At 40.2% G+C, this 21535-nt stretch overlaps 2 protein-coding genes across 6 annotated transcripts in view; both read right to left on the bottom strand.

Annotated features, from left to right (window-relative positions):
• The window catches only part of kcnip4a (potassium voltage-gated channel interacting protein 4a), a 52489-nt gene extending 36673 nt beyond the window's left edge, over positions 1 to 15816 (bottom strand). Inside the window, exon 1 of the mRNA XM_058068360.1 lies at positions 15615 to 15816. Within this exon, the coding sequence (XP_057924343.1) occupies positions 15615 to 15675 (61 nt within the window). The 5' untranslated portion in view covers positions 15676 to 15816. The remainder of the gene's footprint in view (positions 1 to 15614) is intronic.
• A 1898-nt stretch (positions 15817 to 17714) lies between these two features.
• Positions 17715 to 21535, bottom strand: part of si:dkey-172j4.3 (diacylglycerol kinase eta) — a 54317-nt gene continuing 50496 nt past the window's right edge. For all 5 annotated transcript variants that reach the window (XM_058067032.1, XM_058067033.1, XM_058067035.1 and 2 more), the window contains 4 exons: positions 21277 to 21366; positions 21084 to 21197; positions 20861 to 20987; positions 17715 to 19527 (listed from right to left, as the gene is read on the bottom strand). In XM_058067032.1, coding sequence (XP_057923015.1) covers positions 19481 to 19527; positions 20861 to 20987; positions 21084 to 21197; positions 21277 to 21366 — 378 coding nt within the window. In that variant the 3' untranslated portion in view covers positions 17715 to 19480. The remainder of the gene's footprint in view (positions 19528 to 20860; positions 20988 to 21083; positions 21198 to 21276; positions 21367 to 21535) is intronic.

Here is a 21535-nt window from a genome sequence, read left to right as displayed (position 1 = left end):
TCCCACAATGCATTGCGTCCAAACAACACACTGCGATGATGTCAGCCTCCCTCTGGGTTCCTCTGGACAGAAGGCCATCCATCCATCAAGTCATTTCCTATGCAGTTTGTCTATTAAAATTAAACGATTTTCTCAGATACAATGCATTATGGGAAAACAAAAAAAAACACAATTTCTTTAGGCACACCTGTTGAGTGTTAAGTTGCTGTGTGATGAGTTTAGCATTCTTTGTCAGACCCTGCGAGTCAGTCTCATATGTTGAGTCATGACCTTCTGCCAATTCTAATGTGTTGACAAGCTTGTCATCATATTTTTCATGGCTCATGATTGACTCCTGTCAAATAAAGAGCTGCCTGGTCCTCAGATTTGTGCGTGCCACAATATGATATTTTATGACTTGGACATGAGCCGGCTTATATATTTATGTACAAATTATTTTAAGTTGTATTCACTTGTATTGCAGAGCGCTTAACTTTACACTTTTCTATGGTGGAACAGAGTTGGAACAACTTGGTACAAGTTATGAACGTGAAAAATTCCCACCACGAGTGAACTACACACCCGATACTGATAATTCAGTGCATTAGTAATGAAAGAGGCGAGGAGCTCATTGCTGTATAGGAAGCACTTTCAGCCTGTTTGGGGTGGAAGGTGGCCGAGACAACGCGGGGGCGCCACTGCAGATAAGAGCCTTGCGGGTCGATACCCGACGAGTGTAATGAATTGCTTATGACATCAGATGTTAACACAAGCGCTCCCTGGGGGCTCGGCTGGAGAAAAGCATATGAGATGCCTCCTCACATTAAGATCCCGCTGTCCTGCTTTTGTATGCACTCCTTGCTCTTTTCTTTTAAGCCATAATGAGAGGTAAATTTAAGCTCCTTTTTAAAAAAAAAAAAAAAAAAAGGTCACTACAGACATGGGGATATACTGTAATCCTGTTCTTTACAAAAGTGCAATAGTAGCAGCGACTGCAGAGCTGTATGTCACTGTCAGTGATGCTCACCTCTATCTGCACACCACTGTCTGCCCTCAAATGGGATGCCGATAAGGGAAACTCGTTCATTTGTGCAAAAGTGAAGCCGCAAAAAACATTTGCAGGGAGGCTTGAAGACCAAACACCGCAAACACTGCACAGGATTGCACAAATCATACGAAAACCGACAAACTTGAAAAACAAGTTTGACTGTATTGTCTGCTTTGAAAGTTTGACATACGTACTTTCCATAAAAGGTAGCCTTTTCTGTAATATGTCATTGTGGAGGTTTTCTTCACAGTGTGCAGCGGGTAATTGGTTCCTGTCTCGTCCCAAAGCGCAGCATCCACAACCTCAAGGTCGGTCCTTGACATGTCTCAGCCACCCTGGGAGTGATTTTCAGAAACATGAAGGACAGCTATTTCTATATTTGCCGCTTTTGCTAATGGCACTTTCTCATTTGTTGCGTCTGTCCGCTTCTTTTTTTTTTTTTTTGCTGGAATTGGGTCAACAAGCCACACCAGGAATGAATTGAGGTCACATGGAGGAGAGCTTTTTAGCATGGCGCAGTAGATGCGTTGTTATGGCTGCTCACTTTGGTGTGCTTACAGTATGGAGGCCTGCTTTTCTGCTCTGGTCCTCAAGTCGCAAATGTAAACATTGCTTTTACAAGAAAACCTCTTGCATCTCCAATTAACGCATTTCCTCATCCTTGTCTTGTGGAGTGCTTACCGACAAGCCACTCCTACTGATAAACGTCAAGTAGTTTACAGCTCCTAATAATAATCTTGCATTTGTGGTGGCTTCCATTTGCACCGTTCCACTGGGAGCAGAGAGTGCCTCTCACAGGAGTGGCTGCTAACAGACATTAAAAAACCTTAATGACAGTTTGATGATGTTCTCAGTCTGAAACTTAAGCCCTGGTCATACCAAGAATGAGGGCTACTAAAGTACCCGGAATATAAACTATGTTTCCACTGGAGAAAAGCCTTAAAAACTAGTATATTTGAAATCATTCGGTACTAAAAAAAATATTTATGTAGTTTTATACTACATGTAGCTTATTTATACATCTTTTACTGTATGTGCTGATGATGCAACTGCACATTTAGAGCAGTTTTAAAGCCACATGAAACAGCCGTAAGGATGGCAGAAGTCATAATTGATAAACGCTTGGCATGGATTATTTGCATGTATTAATACACTCCACGGGGCGGCACGGTGGACTAGTGGTTAGCGCGCAGACCTCACAGCGAGGAGACCAGGGTTCAATTCCACCCTATGCCATCTCTGTGTGGAGTTTGCATGTTCTCCCCGTGCATGCGTGGGTTTTCTCCGGGTACTCCGGTTTCCTCCCACATTCCAAAAACATGCTAGGTTAATTGGTGACTCCAAATTGTCCATAGGTATGAATGTGAGTGTGAATGGTTGTTTGTCTATATGTGCCCTGTGATTGGCTGGCCACCAGTCCAGGGTGTGGCCCACCTCTCGCCCAAAGACAGCTGCAACCCTCGTGAGGATAAACGGTAGAAAATGAATGAATGATGTGTTATAGTACAGATATAGTACAGTGTGGATATTTGAGTTGTCACAAAAGCAAACATGTTTGTCAAAGTGGAAGTTATGCTTGAAATGTATCTTTTCACAAAAAGCCGTTTTTCGTTATCTATGTTCTACTGCTAAAGAACGTAAAAAAGGTATACAACTCCCCCCCCCCCCCCCCCCAGTACAACTTTTTTTCCAGTACTGAATGGGTTGTGTTTTGAAAAATGGCTGGGCATTGACAAACCTGTCAATTTCAAGACTTCAAGATGTTTTCGGATAGTAATTTTAAATGTTGAATAATACTAAAATTACTTGGCCCCATTTATTATATAAAAAATACAAAAAAAAAGACAAAAAATCAGTATTGACTAAATATAAGGCAATGCCAGCATTAGATCAGCCCCTTCCTTTCAAGGCCCATTTTTGGATGGATTTTTGAACACATTTTGACCATGTGATGCACGTTTTTTTGATTGTGTCTGTGTCATGCATGCAAGAAAATGCTGACTCGCTTTGGCTGTAGGAGTCGTTTGACTCAATCTGTAGGTTGGCATGGAACCCAAACTATTTTTTTTTCCCAAAAGGGGGGGGAAAAAACACCCTGTTACATTGGAGTCAGTATGGTAATGTACGGTGGTAGAAAAATTCTTACAGAACATAATCTTGACTGTTAGGATTTCATTGACGCCAATTAATGATCATCTCCAGGTATAATACATGAGCTACAGTGTTAAATACAAATAGTATTTGTATTTAAAGAGAATTACAGGAGAGGTAGCCTGAGAGTGAAATAAAAACAAGACTCTCTTTAAATAATAATAAAATAAGATAGTTATCAATTTTTGTTCCCCTTTTCCATTGCATTGGCAAGGGACTCCTTATTTGGCACCACTACGGCTCGAGTGCCGCTGAGAATCACGAGCGCGTGTTGGCTTAGACACACACAAACCTACAACATAATCAAAGCAACAATATTTATTAGCGCCATAATAGAATCTCTACAGACTGGAGCACTGTAATTTCTCGAAGGACAAAGTAACCACATTCGAGATGAATGTCCTAGTACGTATATAAAGCATATGATTGCATTTTAAACAATTCCAAGCTGTGTAAAAATATGTAAGTGTCCTTGACCCATAGTTGTAATCTATCTACACTATTCCTCTCAAAAGGTCAATCTGTACACGTGTGTCCAGGAACCGGGCTATTAGTAATAAATGCACTACAGAGCCACGCTATATAACATACGTAGTTTAAATTCAATCTAGGTCCTCCCACCGCCGACACTATCTAACCTCCTCAAGGAAGATTGCCATTCATCATAAGCGAGGCTTTAGTGTGTCTTTAAAGAGCTCGGCTGGGCTGGGCCTGCGGAGAAAGTAAATACAGGAGGGCTGACACTCTCCAGATCGCTGTGGCTCAAAGTGAGTGATGATACCGAGGAAGAGGAGGGGTTAATGTTAGCCATGTTCATGACTAACCATGATGGCAAAAAGGGAAAAGCATGATTGTGATGATCACCGTAGAACCACAAATGGAAGCTTCTAACGGTCGTAGTTGACTGTATAAATATTTAAAGAGGGTGAGCGCTTGACATTGGAACAGATTAATTTAATTTTATTTCCTAAAGGAAGCAACTGACTGCTTTACGTTATCAAAGTATTGAAATGAGTTAGTGTAATTAATAGCTGTACTGTAATTAATAGTGGAGTGGAGCTAATTCAATTAAATAGGAAATTTGGAATTTTGGTGTCATTTTGGTGCTTCTCAAATACAATGTTGAATGATGGCGATATCTGCAGAGATTAAAAAAATAAATAAATCCAAGCAGTGCTTGAATCCAGCAGAGGGTGTTATCTCTCCAGTCAGTTCACTCAGTATTTTCCAGCAGGAAGAGGTTTTGTAAATATAATACTGTATACTGAAAGCCTGCAATTGTTTCTTAAAAGGGGACCTATGATGCTATTACACTTCTGACCTGACATTCTGACCTATAAATGTAGTTAGAATGTTGTATTCTAGTGTTAAACGATGCCAAAGTTTCAGATAATGAAGTTTGCGCATTTGGAAGTGAGCCCTGGATGAAGTTTGGCTCAAAAATACTCTGAGGTCACTGCAAAACTGTTCCTTTGTGATGTCAGAGGGGAGGGCTTCTTAATGGTCTGTAGGCCAGACACGCTCTCTGCCCTCCCAAAAGCTCTGCTTCTGTGTTTACGTTGATAGCAATGGCTCGTAAAAATGTTAAACGTGGACATTTTAAAAAGATACATCAACATTTATTATCAACCCCTATTAAGTTGGAAGCCAAACAGCCGAAGTCCGAAACAACCACAGTGGAGTGAGCGTGCCTGGAGGCGGGCTGTGGGATACTTTAAAAACAGACCGTTTTTGCAGGAAGCATAAAATCCAAAGAAATACAGCTGAATAGGTGCAGATTCTGGAAGAACTCTAAAGCTTTCTGTGCTGGTTATTGTGTGTAGCTGCTCTATAGGACTCAATACAAAGGGTCAAAAATGGGCATAATAGGTCCCATTTAATGTACAAAAATGAATTGAACATGTATTTAATAGCAGTGTTTAATTTTGTTTTTATATATTTTATGTATAAATATAAATTGATGTTTCTAATACGCTATTTTGTGTGTTTATTTAAAAATATATTTAACATTTTGACAATATTAATGGGGAAAAAGCAGATGCAAACAGAATGTTGTGTGAGCTTCTTTGGAGGGCTTTTGAATTTTTTTTTATTGAATTTGTTTTTAAGAATTGAAATCAGGTCATCAGACATATCTTTAGAGACGTGAACACATGTCCGGAGTGTGCTGCATCGCTTCTAATAAACCTCAACCTGCGCTGGCATGTCCAGACTAGTTTTGAGCATACTTTTTGGACAGATGTCATGCTGGGATACGTAAGAAAAAGTTTGTATCAATCAGGGAAGGTTTATTTATAGAAGGGATACAAACACTTGACTGGAGTGGGTTAGCAGCATGTGAGCGTTCGGGCATTTAAGGCAGACAAAGTCACCTCTTGCACAGGAGGTCATAATCCACAAAAGGTATTTACGATCAAATTAGAACACTAACAAATGCATTTGAATAATGTATGGGGCCGGCTCGGTTTACAGCCAATTATTTGACATCAGGACATCCTTCAACAGGCCACTTGGAGGTGTTTTGACACCAACGAGGTGGGACTAATCCCAGGTTGTTAGCAGCTAATCCTTATTTATCAACCACCGGCTCATTGTGAGAAAGTGCCTTTTGAATTATGCAGCCCATGTAATTACTATGATATGACAGTGTTAGTGTTCAAGCTAAAAGTAGAGCCATACCATACTCTAGTAAACAATAAGGCAGTAGTTTTCCTTAAAAAGAGTGGAAAAAAGGTTGCCTTGTGTTCAAGATCTTGATAAGTTTTCCCAAAAGGAAAAAAAAAATCAAAATCAGATGGGTGACCTTATATTTGTTGTCAAGAGATTTATACATGCTCAACAACAACATTATTTTGTCTTTATTGCCTTGACAAAGATGGGTTGTTTAACATTCATGGTTGGCTTATGTTTGAGTGTATACAGTATTATTAGTGCGAAAACTAAAAATTATACCAAAAAAAAAGACGTCAACTGTCTTTTGATTTAAAAAAAACTGATTTGAAAAAGAGGGGTTGTCTTATATCTTATGGTGCCTTCTCCATCGCTGCCCCCACCCTCTGGAACTCTTTGCCCCATTCACTCAGTGATTGCCCTGACCTTCCATCCTTCAAAAAACAACTCAAAACCCACCTTTTTTAAATCAGTTTTTAATGTCTAACTTTTTATACCCGACTGCTGCGCCCCACCCCACCCGCCTTTAGCCTTGTTTTAGCTGTGAATGAACGTTTGGATATTTTATTTTAATGCATCTACTCTGTTTTTATTTATTTTTCTCTCCTATAAAGCGTCTTTGAGTACTCTGAAAAGCACTATACAAATTTTAAAAAAAAAAATGTATCATTATGTCTTATTAAGGATGTTCATGTGGGGAAGTATTTACCCGGCGGACCACTCAATCGTAGCAGACTCTCAAACAGCTCCCAAACGAAAGATGTCAAAACGCCGGCATAAAACACCAGCAGAAGGTGGCAAAACTCCCCTCTCATGGAGCGTGCATGGAAGCCAGCAGGGTTAGCGTCCAGGTTAGTTTAGCAAAGCATGCTAGTGTGGCTGTGTGTGCGAATGGTTTACAGCATGTTATGTTTGACCGCTTTAATGCATGCAAAGAAAGTACAATGCAAAGACAGGCATGTTTATTCTTGCCATCAGACAGACAGACATTCTCAACATACACCATGCTTCCATCCTTCAAAATAAGAGCCACATCCTGTCTAATTGTGTCTGAGATTGGCTGGCAACCAGTCCAGGGTGTACCCCACCTCTTGCCCGAACACAGCTGGGATAGGCTCCAGCACGCCCACGACCCTCGTGAGGATAAGTGGTAGAAAATGAATGAAATAATGGTGTCATAAAAATATCTTACACAAACTCATTCACTATCAAACACATATTTATATGTCTTTTAGAGGGGGTTTTGTGCTTGAAGCAAAAAGAGGTGAAGATGTACGTCCACAATTGGAGAGCATGTCTGGTGCATGTTTTAGCTGGAAAAACTGCCACAAAGTGGCAGAAGTGCATTTATTAGAGCTCGGCATGCAACTTCCCCATGGAAATAAGCGCTTACACAGCAACCAGGAGGTGAAAAGGCACAGAGTTTTGTAGTGTTAAAGATTACACATGGAGGGGTTTAAATGCAAGCCAACAGGTGGTACCACACCACTGCTCCCCAAGTGATGTCGGCTAAAATGGCCACCTTGAGTTTACCGTGACCCCACAATAATACTTCACAGCACATCATAGCAGTCCCCAGATACTGTAGTTGGCACACAAGCCTCCAAGCAGCTGTCTCGTGTAGCACCCCCCTTCTTAACTTCCCATCTCCTGAACGAAGATTAATGTCGAGGAAATGTTGCATCGTTTCCCATCATTTTTCCACAACATGAATCACGTCAATGACAACGTGTCTACCGCTAAACCTTCTCCACACCTCTTGATATACTACCAGGGGCTTTACACACACACACACACACACACACACACACACACACACACACACAAACATCGATGATTGTCTTTTTAACCTGCCACCTCACTTCAACTTCAGAAATGCACATTTGACCACCATTAAAATATAAAGTGTCCTTCTGTATTGACCTCCAAAGACAGCCAGATATCACCAAGGACAAATAGCAGGAAATGTCATATTTTCCCCAAAATGGAGAATCACATTTCTTCAATGTCAAGCAGCTGGATAAGGTAACATACTGTGAGAGACGTCTTAGCAGTTACATGATTTATTATTCTTATTGTTAATCATTTCTGGTTAATAGACTCCAATGTAGAGACATGAAATCACACACAGCAACAGACAGCAACAGAAAGTACGTTGCTGCCCTCTTGTGGCCACACACTGTGGCCCCTCTTGTGTAGAAAGTGCCACATATATACACTCTATACCAGGGGTCGGGGACCTTTTTGGCTACGAGAGCCATGAAGGCCAGATATTTTAAAATGTGTATCTGTGAGAGCCATATACATTTTTTTAAACATTGAATGCAATAAAATGTGTGCATTTTTATGTAAGACCAACAGTTTTAGATATAATGGGCTCCAATTATGTAGACCAGGCAACAATAAATCAAATACTCGCTGCCATTAATGCAACTTCTGCTGCTGCATAATTTTGCACCATACTCAGTATATTTCATTCTTTTGGCCATCTTTGCCAGAAGGCTTGGTTCTGCAGCTTTAGCTAGGTGACTATTTGACTAAAGGAGGAAAGTCTACATTTACATGTTGACATCTCAATGACCGAGGTAGACTACCGCATTACCCAGTAATCGAGTTTTGGTGTTTGACCTGGAAAATATCTTCAAGAAAGATGGATATGGTCAGCCGTATTGCAGTAGAAAATAGATGGACGGATTAAAATGCATAAGAAAGTTGTTAATTTTGAATATTATTTTTAACAGTCATTTCTGTGATGGTTTACTTTAAAATGTTAGCAAAAATACATTTTTATTGTGGTAAGAAATGCTTGAGAGCCAGATACAGTCGTCAAAAGAGCCCTACCTGGCTCCCGAGCCATAGGTTCCCTACCTCTGCTCTATACAGACTGTTAATTGGCAGTCAGGGGCAACACCGGCCCACCACAACTTTCCAAGAATGCAATGACTGATCTGAGTGAAATCTATGTATGGCTTTCTCAACACTACAATGACAACTATACGTTTTACGCCACGTTGCGTATGCGCATACTTTGAACTGCACTTGGAACCAGTAACAACCTTCATTTGGGCCGAGCTTATTTTGCTGTTCTCTTATGACAGGGGTCTCAAACTCAATTTACTTGGGGGCCACTGGAGCAAGGGTCTGGGTGAGACTGGGCTGCATCAGGTTTTCAAAAAAAAAAAAAAAAAAAAAAATTTATTTATTAAAAACAGAAAAATTTGCTTTGCTTTGGTTCTGAATTTCTACAATAAAACATTCCACTGTTCTCAAATATCTTACTTTTTATTTTTCTACACAAAATGAGATGAAAAATAAATAAACAAATCAAGAATAAAGAAAATCAATCAATAATAAATAAATAATAAGAAGAAGAAAACGGCAAATAATAAAAATTTAAGAAACCACATATAGTTGGTGGGTAGACAAATTATTTTTTTCAGATTAAAATGAACAAAGCATTATTAGAGCCCTGTAGACATGACAAAACACGACTATAGTCACATTTATACTCTTTTTATTTACAACATATTGCGCAACTGCAGGGTCTTGAGACACATGCTAACTCGCAAACTAGAGAGCTAGCAACCTCAACGGTAGCCTTCAAGTTATTTCCTTTAAACTTAAACAGCCAAAACCTTCCACTTCCACACAGATAGGGAGGATAACTATTAACAGTTATTTAACCTTTAACATGAACATTAATCAAACGTAATTTTTTCTGGGTACATGATACCATACAGCATCCATATCAAACTTGCGCGGGCCGCACTAACATTAAACTTTCATATCAAGGCGGGGCCTCAAAACTAGTGTCCTGTGGGCCACATTTGGCCTGCTTGCCGTGTGTTTGAGACCCCCTGTCTTATGGGTAAAACGAGAAAGTGCAGCAATATTGGCGTTTCATGATAGGATAACCTTTCTACTTGACTTATTTGTGCATGAAGAGGACCATTACTCTCTCAGTTAGAACGGAAGAGGACCCTAAATGCACACTTAAACGTGTTAAAATACAACTGACCGATTCAAAGCTAGGTCTATTTTTAACATATTCATTTGCATAATTTGCCTTTGTGATGCATAACGAGAACAGCTGCTGTTGTTTGGGGCCTGCAGGTGTAAACAGAGATGTTCATGGCTATTTAATAGCATCCTGGAAGGCAAACTCTCCATGAAACCTTCAACAGGAAGCTAAATACTCCTGTAAAAATGATCACATAATTGAGGTCATTAATAGAAATACTAGCTGCAAATCAATCGTCTGTAAGGCTACACATGCAGGCACGGATCAATAAGGAGGATTTATTCACTCACAGGCTGTAGAGCGGTGTGACCTGTCACCAAGCTGTAAATCCTTAAAACAAATGGTTTGATTTACACAAAATGTAATGCTGACGCATGCAAGATGCAAGGGTGGGCTTGCAAGTGCTTGCAAGCAGTACCTAGCTGGATAGTAGCATTTAAGTAAAGCAAAGTACAGTTGTCCCTCATTTATCACAGTTAATTGGTTCCAAACCTCACCACCGTAAGTGGGATTCAAGATTAAAAAATTCAATATTTTCATTGCATGGAAAAATATTTTTTTTATTAGAGCTCTGTAGACATGAAATAACACCCCTATAGTCACCTTTACACTGCAACAGTGCATCCAAAATCCAGAAAAGTCATCCCTCGCTACATTGTGATTTTTTAAAAATTAATTAATGATTGCTGTTTCGTGGTTAAATATGGTCTATTGTTAGTTTTGCAAAAATATATATTTTTTATGCCACTGTATATATATATCCATGGCCTACATTAAGCAAAAAAATGGCTAAATGAACAAAAACATGATGTGCCTTCAGCTACCTGGAGTTGACCGTTAGCAGCAGGTTAGCAGGGTAGAGAGTGGCCGACAGCAGCTCCTGTGTAAGTGCTTACTGCATATGACTTAGCTGCTTGTTAATAAAGTGATTGAAGTCTATCCTGAATCTTTACTTAACCACAAACAGCGGCTATATTCTAGTCTGGTCACTAGGTGTCAGTAATGTTACACTGATGAAACAAAAGCCACCAGAAGGTATGCTCCTTTGGATTTTTTCTGTCATAACTGATAGATTCGAGTTTTCACTATATGCGCAAGGTGGAGGCAAAAGTTGTAAACGAAAATAAAACACGATGTAAATGACTTTCTCCTGCATACCTTTTGTTTTCGGGGTGGCCCACGCAAGGATGCGGCGCACCAGGCAGCAGTTGATCAGGACTTTCTTTGAGAAGCCTTTACGGAAGGGTCGCGCATCCCCCTGGCACTGGTTGTCTTTGGTACACATGGCGTTGACCTCGAATAATGACTCTTCCCCACGCTAACTTCAACAAACAACTCGGGAAATAAATACTTGCGACAAAGAAAATATAAAAACGCTAGTGGAAATTGGATTTGATTAGCTTGCAGGCTTAAAAATAAAATAAAGACGATGCTCCACACCCTGCTTGCAAAGTGATCTGGAGTCGAGCAACAGAGTGTGAAAAGGGAGGAGGAGACAGATGAGGAGGAAGGGGCGAGTGAGTGAGGGAGAGAGAGAGAGAGAGGTATGCTAAAGGTTGTAAAACACCACTATAGGGAATTCACGCTCTTACATTTTTTTTTAATAAGTTGCTTTTAGTGTAATTAAGTTAATGCACCAGCAGTCTGAATTTATGGACCATATTGCAAAAATGAGTTTGTCAAAGATCCTCTATTTCAGGAGCACTCTGCGTAGACAAACAACAGAGCAGCCTTCTAGAATGTGAACTACTGTGTTGAACTAGCATCACACACGCTGACCTTGTCCTTGGCCAGCCAAAATTAGCCAAGGCACCAGGGATGTGGCCTTGTGGATCAAAAACCACACCGCAATGCAGCATTAAAAAAAAAAAAAAAAAAAAACATCAACCAGATCTCTCTTGCTGGGAAATCTTTGACAGAAAAGCACAATCGATATGCTCACCTCTAGTGCGGACCAGCATAACTTCTACCCAATTAAAGCCCCATTTCTTTCCCAGACTCACTTATTAAAACAACATCCCGTACCGTCTCAAATATCGCACAGCGTACTAAAAAAGGGTATATTTTTCAAGACAATGTGGCCAAAAATGACTTGCCAGCAGAAGATGAAGTCTAAATTGATGACCAGACATCCCCCCCCCCCAAATAAAGGACCTGTGTACTTGTCAATGTCAGCAGAAAGGGAAAATACAGCAAGGTTCTGTTGCAGGAAAACTCTGGTTTAACCAGTATATGGCATCAGAATAGTGTTTCATAAAACACCAGAATACACTGGATCATATGGATCATAACATATCTTTGACTGGCATATACAGTAGAGCAGATGTGGGCAAATGTTTTGACTTACATCGCTTTAACAAAATTTATTTTACACAAAACAGTCCACCTGGAAGTATTGTATCTGTAAAAGTGTGTGTGTTGTGTCCCTTTTTTCAGGAGCACTTTGTAAACAGCACACAACATCAAATAACCAAATTGATAAAACAGCTACTTAAACCACGAAAAGCTTGGCTCAAGCCATGATGCTAACTTGTATGTTAAGTTTAAATTAAATACTTTGGAAAAAAACGGGCAGGCCGCATTCAAACTATTGGCGTGCCGGATGTGGCTCCCGGGCCGTAGTTTGCCCACCCCTGCAGTCTTTGACTTGTGTTTTGCTGCAAGTCATTAACAATAGCCAAACAGTCCTGACATCAAAGAGGATAGTTTTAGCAGCAAGTCAGTAGTAAGCATTTATGACCACAAGGTGTCAGCCCTGTACAAGCCCTCTTTTTCCTCTTCCAGTCCAGCCCACTTCCTGTCACATTTACAGTCCGCCTGTCTGTCACAACGTCCCACTGGAATGATGGAAGTGTTCAGCATCATTGAGTCTAATAATAATGTAGGCCAGGGGTCACCAACCCATCGATCACAACCTACGAGTCGACTTTTGGGACTTTGCCGGTCAATCACGAGAATGTTGAAAAAAAATGTATTATTATATCAGTGCCCTCCCCTCTTGGAGAGTGGCCAATAAGCATGTGTTTTGACCACTGAACACATCCATACACCTTGCCACTCACTAGGCATGCACCCAGTAAGCTCCAGCCAGGAGCCCAGTCCCAAAAACTGGTACAAGCACATGCACACTGCTCTCCTCGCCCCGGAACAATAAGCGTTGTTATTGCATGTTAACATGGCTCAAAATATGTTACCTAAAAATAAAAAGGCACAAATACAAAATGACCCTGGAGCTGAGTCTCTCTAGCGCTGACTACTGTTGGTGGCGTTGAGGGGTTGTGTTTTGGTGGCTGCCAGATTGGGTCTCTGCTTTTTGCACATGATGTGGTGCTGCAGGCTACATTGAGCCGTGACCTTCAACTCTCACTGGATCAAATCGCAGCAGACTATGAAGCGGCCCGGATGAGAATCAGCACGTCCAAGTCTGAGTCCATGGTTCTCGCCAGAGTGGAGTGCCATCACCGGTTCAAGGATTGGATCCTGCCCTCGGAGAAGGCTCAGGACACGTTAGAGAGAGACATGTCTTCCAATTGGCCTGGGAACACGGCTGGGAGGATGGGGGAAGTCTGGGCTTCCCTGCTTGGGCTGCTGCCCCCAGGACACGACCTCGAATAATCGGTAGAAGATGGATGGAGAAATAAGTTTTTATCTGTAATAAGTAGGATTGGAAATCTCTTTGTGGTAAATTATTTGAAAGGGCAACTATCATAACTACACCTCAAATTTTATGTGAAGGAATATCAATTTGGGAAATTTCTGACATTATTTCATTCAAAATGAATATACGGTTATATTTAGAAATTCCCCAGTTCTTGCATGTTTATTGCAAGTAGCACTTTTTGACGGTCCATGAATGCAACATGTAACTTTGTCCCATTGTACAGACTAACTACACTGTATTTTTACACCTTTTTTTTCATCACATATTTGGTCCATAATTGTGATATGATACGAGAATGTATAACGGTAATATTTGACCTTATTGAGTGCTAATGTGCATATTTGTTCGGCACACAACCTCCCGGAAAAACAATAACATTGAAAGTCCAGGCTCATACTGATGATGGGTCTGTATTCATTTTGTTTGTATTTTAATTTGATGTTGTTCCTGTCTTACACAATACACAAGTCAAATAAATTATACTGCTATAATGTACGTGTTTTACTGGTGACCAACTAGTCTGTGCTAATGCTAGCATTGCTAGCGCTTCAGCCATGATTGACATAAGCCCCCCCATAGGTGTCCTCAGCTCATACCCACATTTTAGCTTGCAGTTCAAAGAAAAAAAAATCAGTTAATTGGGACACTAACCAAAGCAAAAATTAAAAAATACAGACAGTGATTCAGTACCTTCTTGCAGCTTCTGGCAGGTCTACACTTGACAATTCAAGTCACAGTGACAGTAGATTCAACTAACTTTGATCTTATTGCGAGAGCAATCTCCCGGGGCTCTGAAGCTAAATTTACAAAATTTTTACTGACGATAATTAGTCTTGTCTTTGTCCATTTCTGCTCAATATTCAGAAATAGTTGTTCCCGCTTGTGGCTCCATTGTCACAGCTACTTCTTCAAAATAAGGTGTGGGCATAAACAATCTCTTCAAAAGATGTTTTCTGATTGCTAAACACACTAAAATGACTTGTATACACAATTAAAGATGCAAACAGAGAGCTAAATCCTTGTCCATTTTTGGAGCACTCACTGCTACCTTGCTGCACACCTTCTCCACGTCACCCATTAGGCCTTCTTGAGCTGACTCTCTTCAATTGCCGATGCTAGCTTTTGCTATTATGCAATGCAATAATTAAGCAATGCTATTATACAAGCAAAGCTTTTGTAACAAACCTCAGTAAGTCAGGTACCTAATCCAATAAAAGTCCATCTAATAAAGGCTAAAATTGAAAAAAAAAAAAGCATATAATGCTTGCAGTACGTTCGAATGTTGGTACCATCCAGGCAGTTGGAGGAACCTGGTGCATAGAGTCCCTTTTAACCTCGGCCATCCTGTGCCACTTTTTCCTCTTTTCTCTTGGCCCCAGTCCCAAGACAGATGGTCCACCCCGCCATACAAGTGTGTCCAGAAGGCCAAAAGAACAAACAAAAGCCGCTTGAAAGCTGAGAAACTCACGCTGCGATTAGTCCTGGAAGTCATGCCTCTCATCCGTGACCATATAGCACAGGTCAGAATGTTCCAGAATTCTGTTTTTCAAGCCTACTGCTGTGCTAAAATCAGATGACAGGAAACAGTTCCATCATAATCAGCCATTTCTGTCTCTTCATGTACAATCCACATTTAGTAGAAGTAGCAGTTCATCAATAAATACAATAGATACTACTATGGCAGCTGCTGATGGGGATTTTAATAAACAATACAAACAAGCTGTGGTCCAAAAAAGAAGGCAAAAGGCCAGCATGATTCCACAATATCAAACTTCATTGAAGAAAAAAAGCTATTTAATGCAGCCTTTTCAATATCAAACCAAATGTAGTTGACAAAAACAACATCCTGAAACACTGACAATAAGAAAGTAACTTTCTTTGGACGTATTTGCTACATGCTGAATTATTTAGAGATCAAAATAGATAAGATAAAGATAAATACACGTTTAGTTTGAGGAGTTTAGTTGAGTGACAACACTAGGAAATAAAAAAGGCAACATTGAATGCTATCTTTCTCTCAACAAGACACAAGAAAAACACACTACGCTATCAAAATATGACAAACAAATCACAAACTGTCCTACCAGGTGACGAAACAGCAGCATCCACGCAGGCAGAGATGGTGGTCACGCTTCTTTTGTCCATATTTGGAGGAGGAAAGACAACTAATGCCTGTTAGTGATGACTTGGTGGTGATAGTTACTAGTTATGGATTATTCAACTGACGGCACCTCCGGGAGAGCGTGGCTAATATGAGACACAGAAGACGCCAATCAAGTCTAATTAATAAACAATTAGGAGGTAGCGCCGGGGGCGGAGCTAACGTTGTGGCCAATGGAGGTTTTCATTGTATTATTATTTTTAGCTTGTTATAGGGTTGTGCGATATGGACCTTGACATGTATCAGTATATTTTAGGATGTATCACAATATGACGACATAAAACTGGCTAACTTTTCTAATTGGATATTTTTATGACACTTGTTTTGTTTACGCAGACATGGGGAAAGTGGTGCTCTTACTTTGAAGGACGCTCACGGAAATGTGTTCAGTGTGCGGAGAATGTCCAATTACGGCTAAGACGAGCTACTTAAAAAAATAAACGTGCTTCTCGTATTTTTTTAATTCAATTTTTTCACATTTTTTCCACGTCACCACCGGGCACTGTAAAATGTTCCTTACATTGAAAAAGTAAAATACAACGTAGTGAAAATATCCTAATCGAGCCCGAGTCGCTCACACACAACCACACAAGCTAACACCTGCTAGCTTCCACTCACGCTCTGTAAGCGAGAATGGAAGCTAAGTCAAACCGAGCTAGCCAGCTAACTTTCGCCGGGGTTTATCGACAATTCAACCCGTCTCAGTCAGGAGGAGATTGTTCAGTGTTTGTCATGATTTTGTGCCACGACTGAGCGGTCTGCCGAGTAAACTCTTGAACACACGTTACGGCATTCATCTTATACAGTATATCCTTCGCGGAGCACAGTCATCAACTCTGCTTGTTGACGTTTATCGTTCATTCATTTTCTACCGCAAGTCATTTTCTTATCATGGGAAGAATCTATACCGTTATACTGTTACATAAAAAATATCGCCCAACTTTAGTTTATTATTTTAATCATTTTTTTCTTCATTATTAGCTTTCACTTAAAATAATTACATCACACTGTGATGTTGTGTAAACGTAGTCTAAATTTGAATCCTGTCAAGTAATGACATTTTTAGACTCCGATTGTGTTGTTTTATGTTCCTAAAATACAGTTTTCTTTGTGATGTTGTTGTGCCCTCAAGCTAATTTTAGATCCATCTTCTTCACTAATTTCACTATTTCTTTTTTATAAAACTGAGCCTGAGCCTGAGCGATACATTCCGACTGGTCATGGTCAGACTCCCCTCAACACACAATTCAGGTTCTGGAACCAGAGGTTGCATCTTGTTCTATTCTGGAGTCTAAGGGCATGTCTCAATGTCTAGGTATGTATTTGTGACTGACTAAGTACAGGTAGCCTACAGTTAGCCATGTAGCACAATTTTCAATTGAACAGTCAAATGATTGTTTTCTCCAAAACATGTCAGCATCATTTCATTGTATAAATCATCACATGCACAATAGTCTTTTCAACTGTAAAAATTAGTCAGGAATATGCAATATGGATATCGTAAATGCTAGGATGTTTTGAAGCTGAGATCTGAGAATCCACAATCAGTTAAACTCAACAAGATCCATTGGATTAGAAATTGTGTTGCATTAAATGTAAGTGTAGCAACCTGGACTTTAATCATTTGCACAGATGATGTTAGACATTTTGGCACATGAACTAAGACATTTGCAATGTAATGGAATTAGTGAGAAATTCAGTTCTGTTGTGAACAATTGCCAAGTTGCTTGGAGGTTTGTCCATGTTGTTATTTCTTGAGCCAAACCAATGGAGAACAACTGTGAAGTAATTATAGTTTCCTTGGCAGCAAGAGTGCAATGTGATGTATGGGTATTAACAATTCATATGGAAAAGTTAATTTTTTGGGAACGATACAAGCTTTTTGCAAGTGAGCTATAGCATTGTTCTCAAGTGTGAAACTGTTTGATCATGTATTTTTTTGCGTCAAGAAATAATCCGAACCAATGGAGAAAACTTAACATGTCAAGCTTAAAGAAAGAAGGAGCAGTCACACATTCCACACACCATTAAAGTCTTTTTAATCTCCGAAGCTTGCTGTCTTTGTTACACGCTGCACACGACAGCACACAATACAACAGCTGGCAAAAGCACATGGTCGTGCAAACATCGAGCTTGGCTTCTGGCGTTGCGGGATCCTTTCTAAATCCCATTACATTAAATTAAAACAATCCTTTAAAAAAATTAAATATATATGAGCTTTGTTTAAAAAAATCAACACACAAATTGCCATCATTTGTTCAAAACAAATAACAATAACAGATAATTCAAACATTTCAGCTTTATCAATCAATCAATCAATCGGTGATACATTTACTTCCAGACAACATTGGTGGAGTTCTTCAGCTTTGGCTTAAAGCTTCACATGGTTACCGTGGTTACATGGAGGAGGAACTACAGTACACAACCACTGATGTCATCATGTGGATATATTTAGCATGTTTGCCGTAAATAATTGTCTTCACCTCATCGTACACGCGTTTGTAAACACACACACACACACACACGCATATTTCCCCTCTTTGTTGGTAAAGTGCAAGGCAAAGATACAGTAAACTTTGAAATGTATGACACAAATACACGTACACACTCTCGTATGCGCGCACGCACACACCTGAAAAGTGTCGTTCCACTTGGCACAAGCACCTCCACGGTGGCTGCAGTCTAACGACAGTGTAGAAAAATTAAGTCAGACATAACTACAATGTTTTCTTTTTTTAAAGGCTCGTCATAATATGGCAGCGTAGCATCACTACAATAAAGGCTAATATTGTCTAAATCCTAACAAGAGTCAAAGAAATGAATCAGCATTTATCCTGATGATAAATGACCCAAATATAAGACGCTGTTGTCTCGTATACTTTGAAAAAGACAGCTTGTCTTATTTTCGGGGTTGAAATGTGTATTCATGCAAACCAGAAGGTGGCGCCAAACCGTCCAAAAAACAAGTGTGAACCAACATGGGTCGTCTTATATTCGGGTCAATACGGTAATACAATGCAGCGTGATTTCCTAATGCAAGCAGCCCTGGCAATAAACATGTACTTACAATACTCTTACATATTGTGTATTCTATTTCTAGTCATTATTGATCCTAATCGTAGTCCTAAAAAAGGCAAAGGGGAAGCAGCGAAGCCACCGGAGATCGTGAGAAGCACTGGCAAAGCAAAAAAAAAAAAAAGGTCTGACATTCGTGCGTTACATCTACAATCAGCAGTTTGTTAGCTGGCCCTGAATGGCCACAAAGGACCTCATGAGTACCTGTGAGAGGCCACAACATACTAAGAACCACTTTAGAACCACCACACCTTCATGTTGCATGTGTACATTATCATCAATTATATTATTATTTCAACAATTCACAGCTCAACACACAAATACATTCAATATGTTTCTTCTTTTTTTTTTTGTTTTTTGCAACATTTAAGATATTCTGCAAGTCTGAGGTCACATGGCAGTAGCAACGAGAACTGAGTCTCACTTGAGTCTGAAGGCTGTTTCGCTTCCGACATTTGGGCCTCAGCATGCAAGGAGAGCACCGTGTAAACACTCAGTTTGGAACAAAAAAAAACAAACCCTCATTAAATTAGAAGTTCTTTCACCCCAGGTGAAGCGAGGCCTCTTTCCAAAACAAAAAGAACAGGAAGTAAACCACCTTGGTCCCACCTCTGTCAGCCCACCTGGTGGCAACAGGCAGGAAGCGGAAGAGGGGGCATCTCCCCACCTCTGGCTGTTAATGTGATGGAAAAGATCACGTACATCATCACATCCTCAGTTGCCCGATGATTCTGCTTCAGGAGTTTTGACGTCCCATGTTCCTAAAGCAGAACCACAAACAACAAATAGGATGGATCATGTTGCAGGCTCCTCCCCCTTCCAAACTCTCAGGTAAAGCTTGACATGTATCTCCAAATAAATTCCCCATGTGAATAACCAATCAAATTAAGAGCAGCTGTCTACTTGCAGAGGGTGAGGGGGAAAAGGTGAGCCAACATTGCCATTAAGTGGCAACTTGTGAAACTGCCTGTATGAGACCTTCCTTGGCTTTGAAGGTAAATAATAATAATAATAACTAGGATGTGCAATATTGGGAGAAATTGTGTGTGAATGCTGGCAATGCTGACACCGAACTGTCATATTTTAGTTAGCATGCTAGCTGTTAGCATGATATCACCTAGCATGGTAGCACAAGATAGCATGCTAAGTGTCTATGTAAGGTAATACCCGAGAAAATGACTAAAATACTAACATTTGCATGTTAACAATGCTAGCATAACACCACCTCGGCATGATGACGATTAGCCTTTTTATAAGTTTATACTATGCTATTCAAACTATAAAATGGCTTAAATGCTAACATGCTAATGTTCACATTCTAACAATGCTAACATGCTAGCTGTTTCCACTCAGCATAATAGTGTTTGGTCTTTATGTAAGTTTACACCTATAAAAATGGCTAAAATGCTAACTTTAACATATGCTAACTGTTAGCATGCTAGCTTGCGGAACTGGGTTGGAGTTTTGAGGACTGCTGCCACATAGCTAGGCTTCATTTTTGCAAATGTTAGGCATTTGAACACACCAAAATAAATTCCCCATGTGGATTTGGGTGATTTTTAGACCCAATATGTTAGAACGTTCGGTCAAAATGAAATAAAATAACACACATGTGATTCTGTACTGTACTACTGTAAAATGGAAAAATGCCAAACAAGGCAAGAGACAGTTTTCAAGACAAGATATTGAGATATAATTGTAAACACAATTTTGTAGTAAAATGCTAAAAACTACCCTGAACTCCAGAGGGTTAAAATAAACCAATACACAGAAATATATTGCTATTTACAGCAGGGCTCATTCAGAAAAAAAATGACACAGCCTATACAAAAGAAGTGAATAATAGTCATGGTTGCTTAGCTTTCTGTAAATAGGGCCTGCATAAATATTTATCTGAATAGCCTTGAGATAGAATTTATATTCTTCATTGTAACTTTTTATGTAGCGCCACAATGATGGCAGACATGTTTGTGCATGTTTCAACTTGCTGAGCCACTAGAGGGCAGCAACGTATTACTCAAAGCGATTAACACTGAAAGCGGTTTACCTCCAAACCGTTGTTGGGTCTGATATATGAGATTTATTTGTTCTAACCTGAGAGAGAGCTGTTGGACCTCTGCTTATGGAGCTTCTCCTTCTCCTTCTTTCCCTTGGGCATGATCTTCAATTTCATGCTGCTCTTACCGCTGCTGCTGCTGCTGCTGCTGGGACGGACTGATTCCTGGGCCAGGACACACAATGTCAGATATACACAATGACAGTGGATGGAACATACGTGTGTGTGTGTGTGTGTGTGTGTGTGTGTGAGAGAACTCACCTCCTCAGCGCAGTGCATCAGTGGACAGATCCAGTGGATGTCGTCCAGCTTGTGGAGCTCGGCGATCAGGCTGTTCAGGGTCACATGGAGCTCGTCTTCCTCGGGGGACTCAGACTGGGAAAGAGGACAAGAAGCGTGTGTAACAGGAAACCAGACACAAAGGTGTAGTGTGCAGGCGAGCAAGATCATTTACTAGATGTTTTCCATCCAGAAGCATGGTGGTCTCTGCCTGCAGAACTTTGCTGCTGTTGACGATTTCCACTGCCGTGCTACGACTCAGACACTGAAAATAAAAAAAGGTAAAAACAGTATTTTACTTTGAAAGTGCCTCTAATTAGTGCCGGGTCAAAATACATGACATGAGTGGTCAGCATCCAGCGGCTTTATCTACCTCTACATGCGCTTTAAAATGTTGCTACTCAGCTATTGGAGTAAAACTCATGTGTTACACA

This window comes from Doryrhamphus excisus, chromosome 3 (genome assembly GCF_030265055.1).
Source record: "Doryrhamphus excisus isolate RoL2022-K1 chromosome 3, RoL_Dexc_1.0, whole genome shotgun sequence".
Taxonomy (NCBI): Eukaryota; Metazoa; Chordata; class Actinopteri; order Syngnathiformes; family Syngnathidae; genus Doryrhamphus; species Doryrhamphus excisus.
Note: the sequence above shows the minus strand (reverse complement) of the source record. Positions and strands in the feature narration are given on the sequence as shown.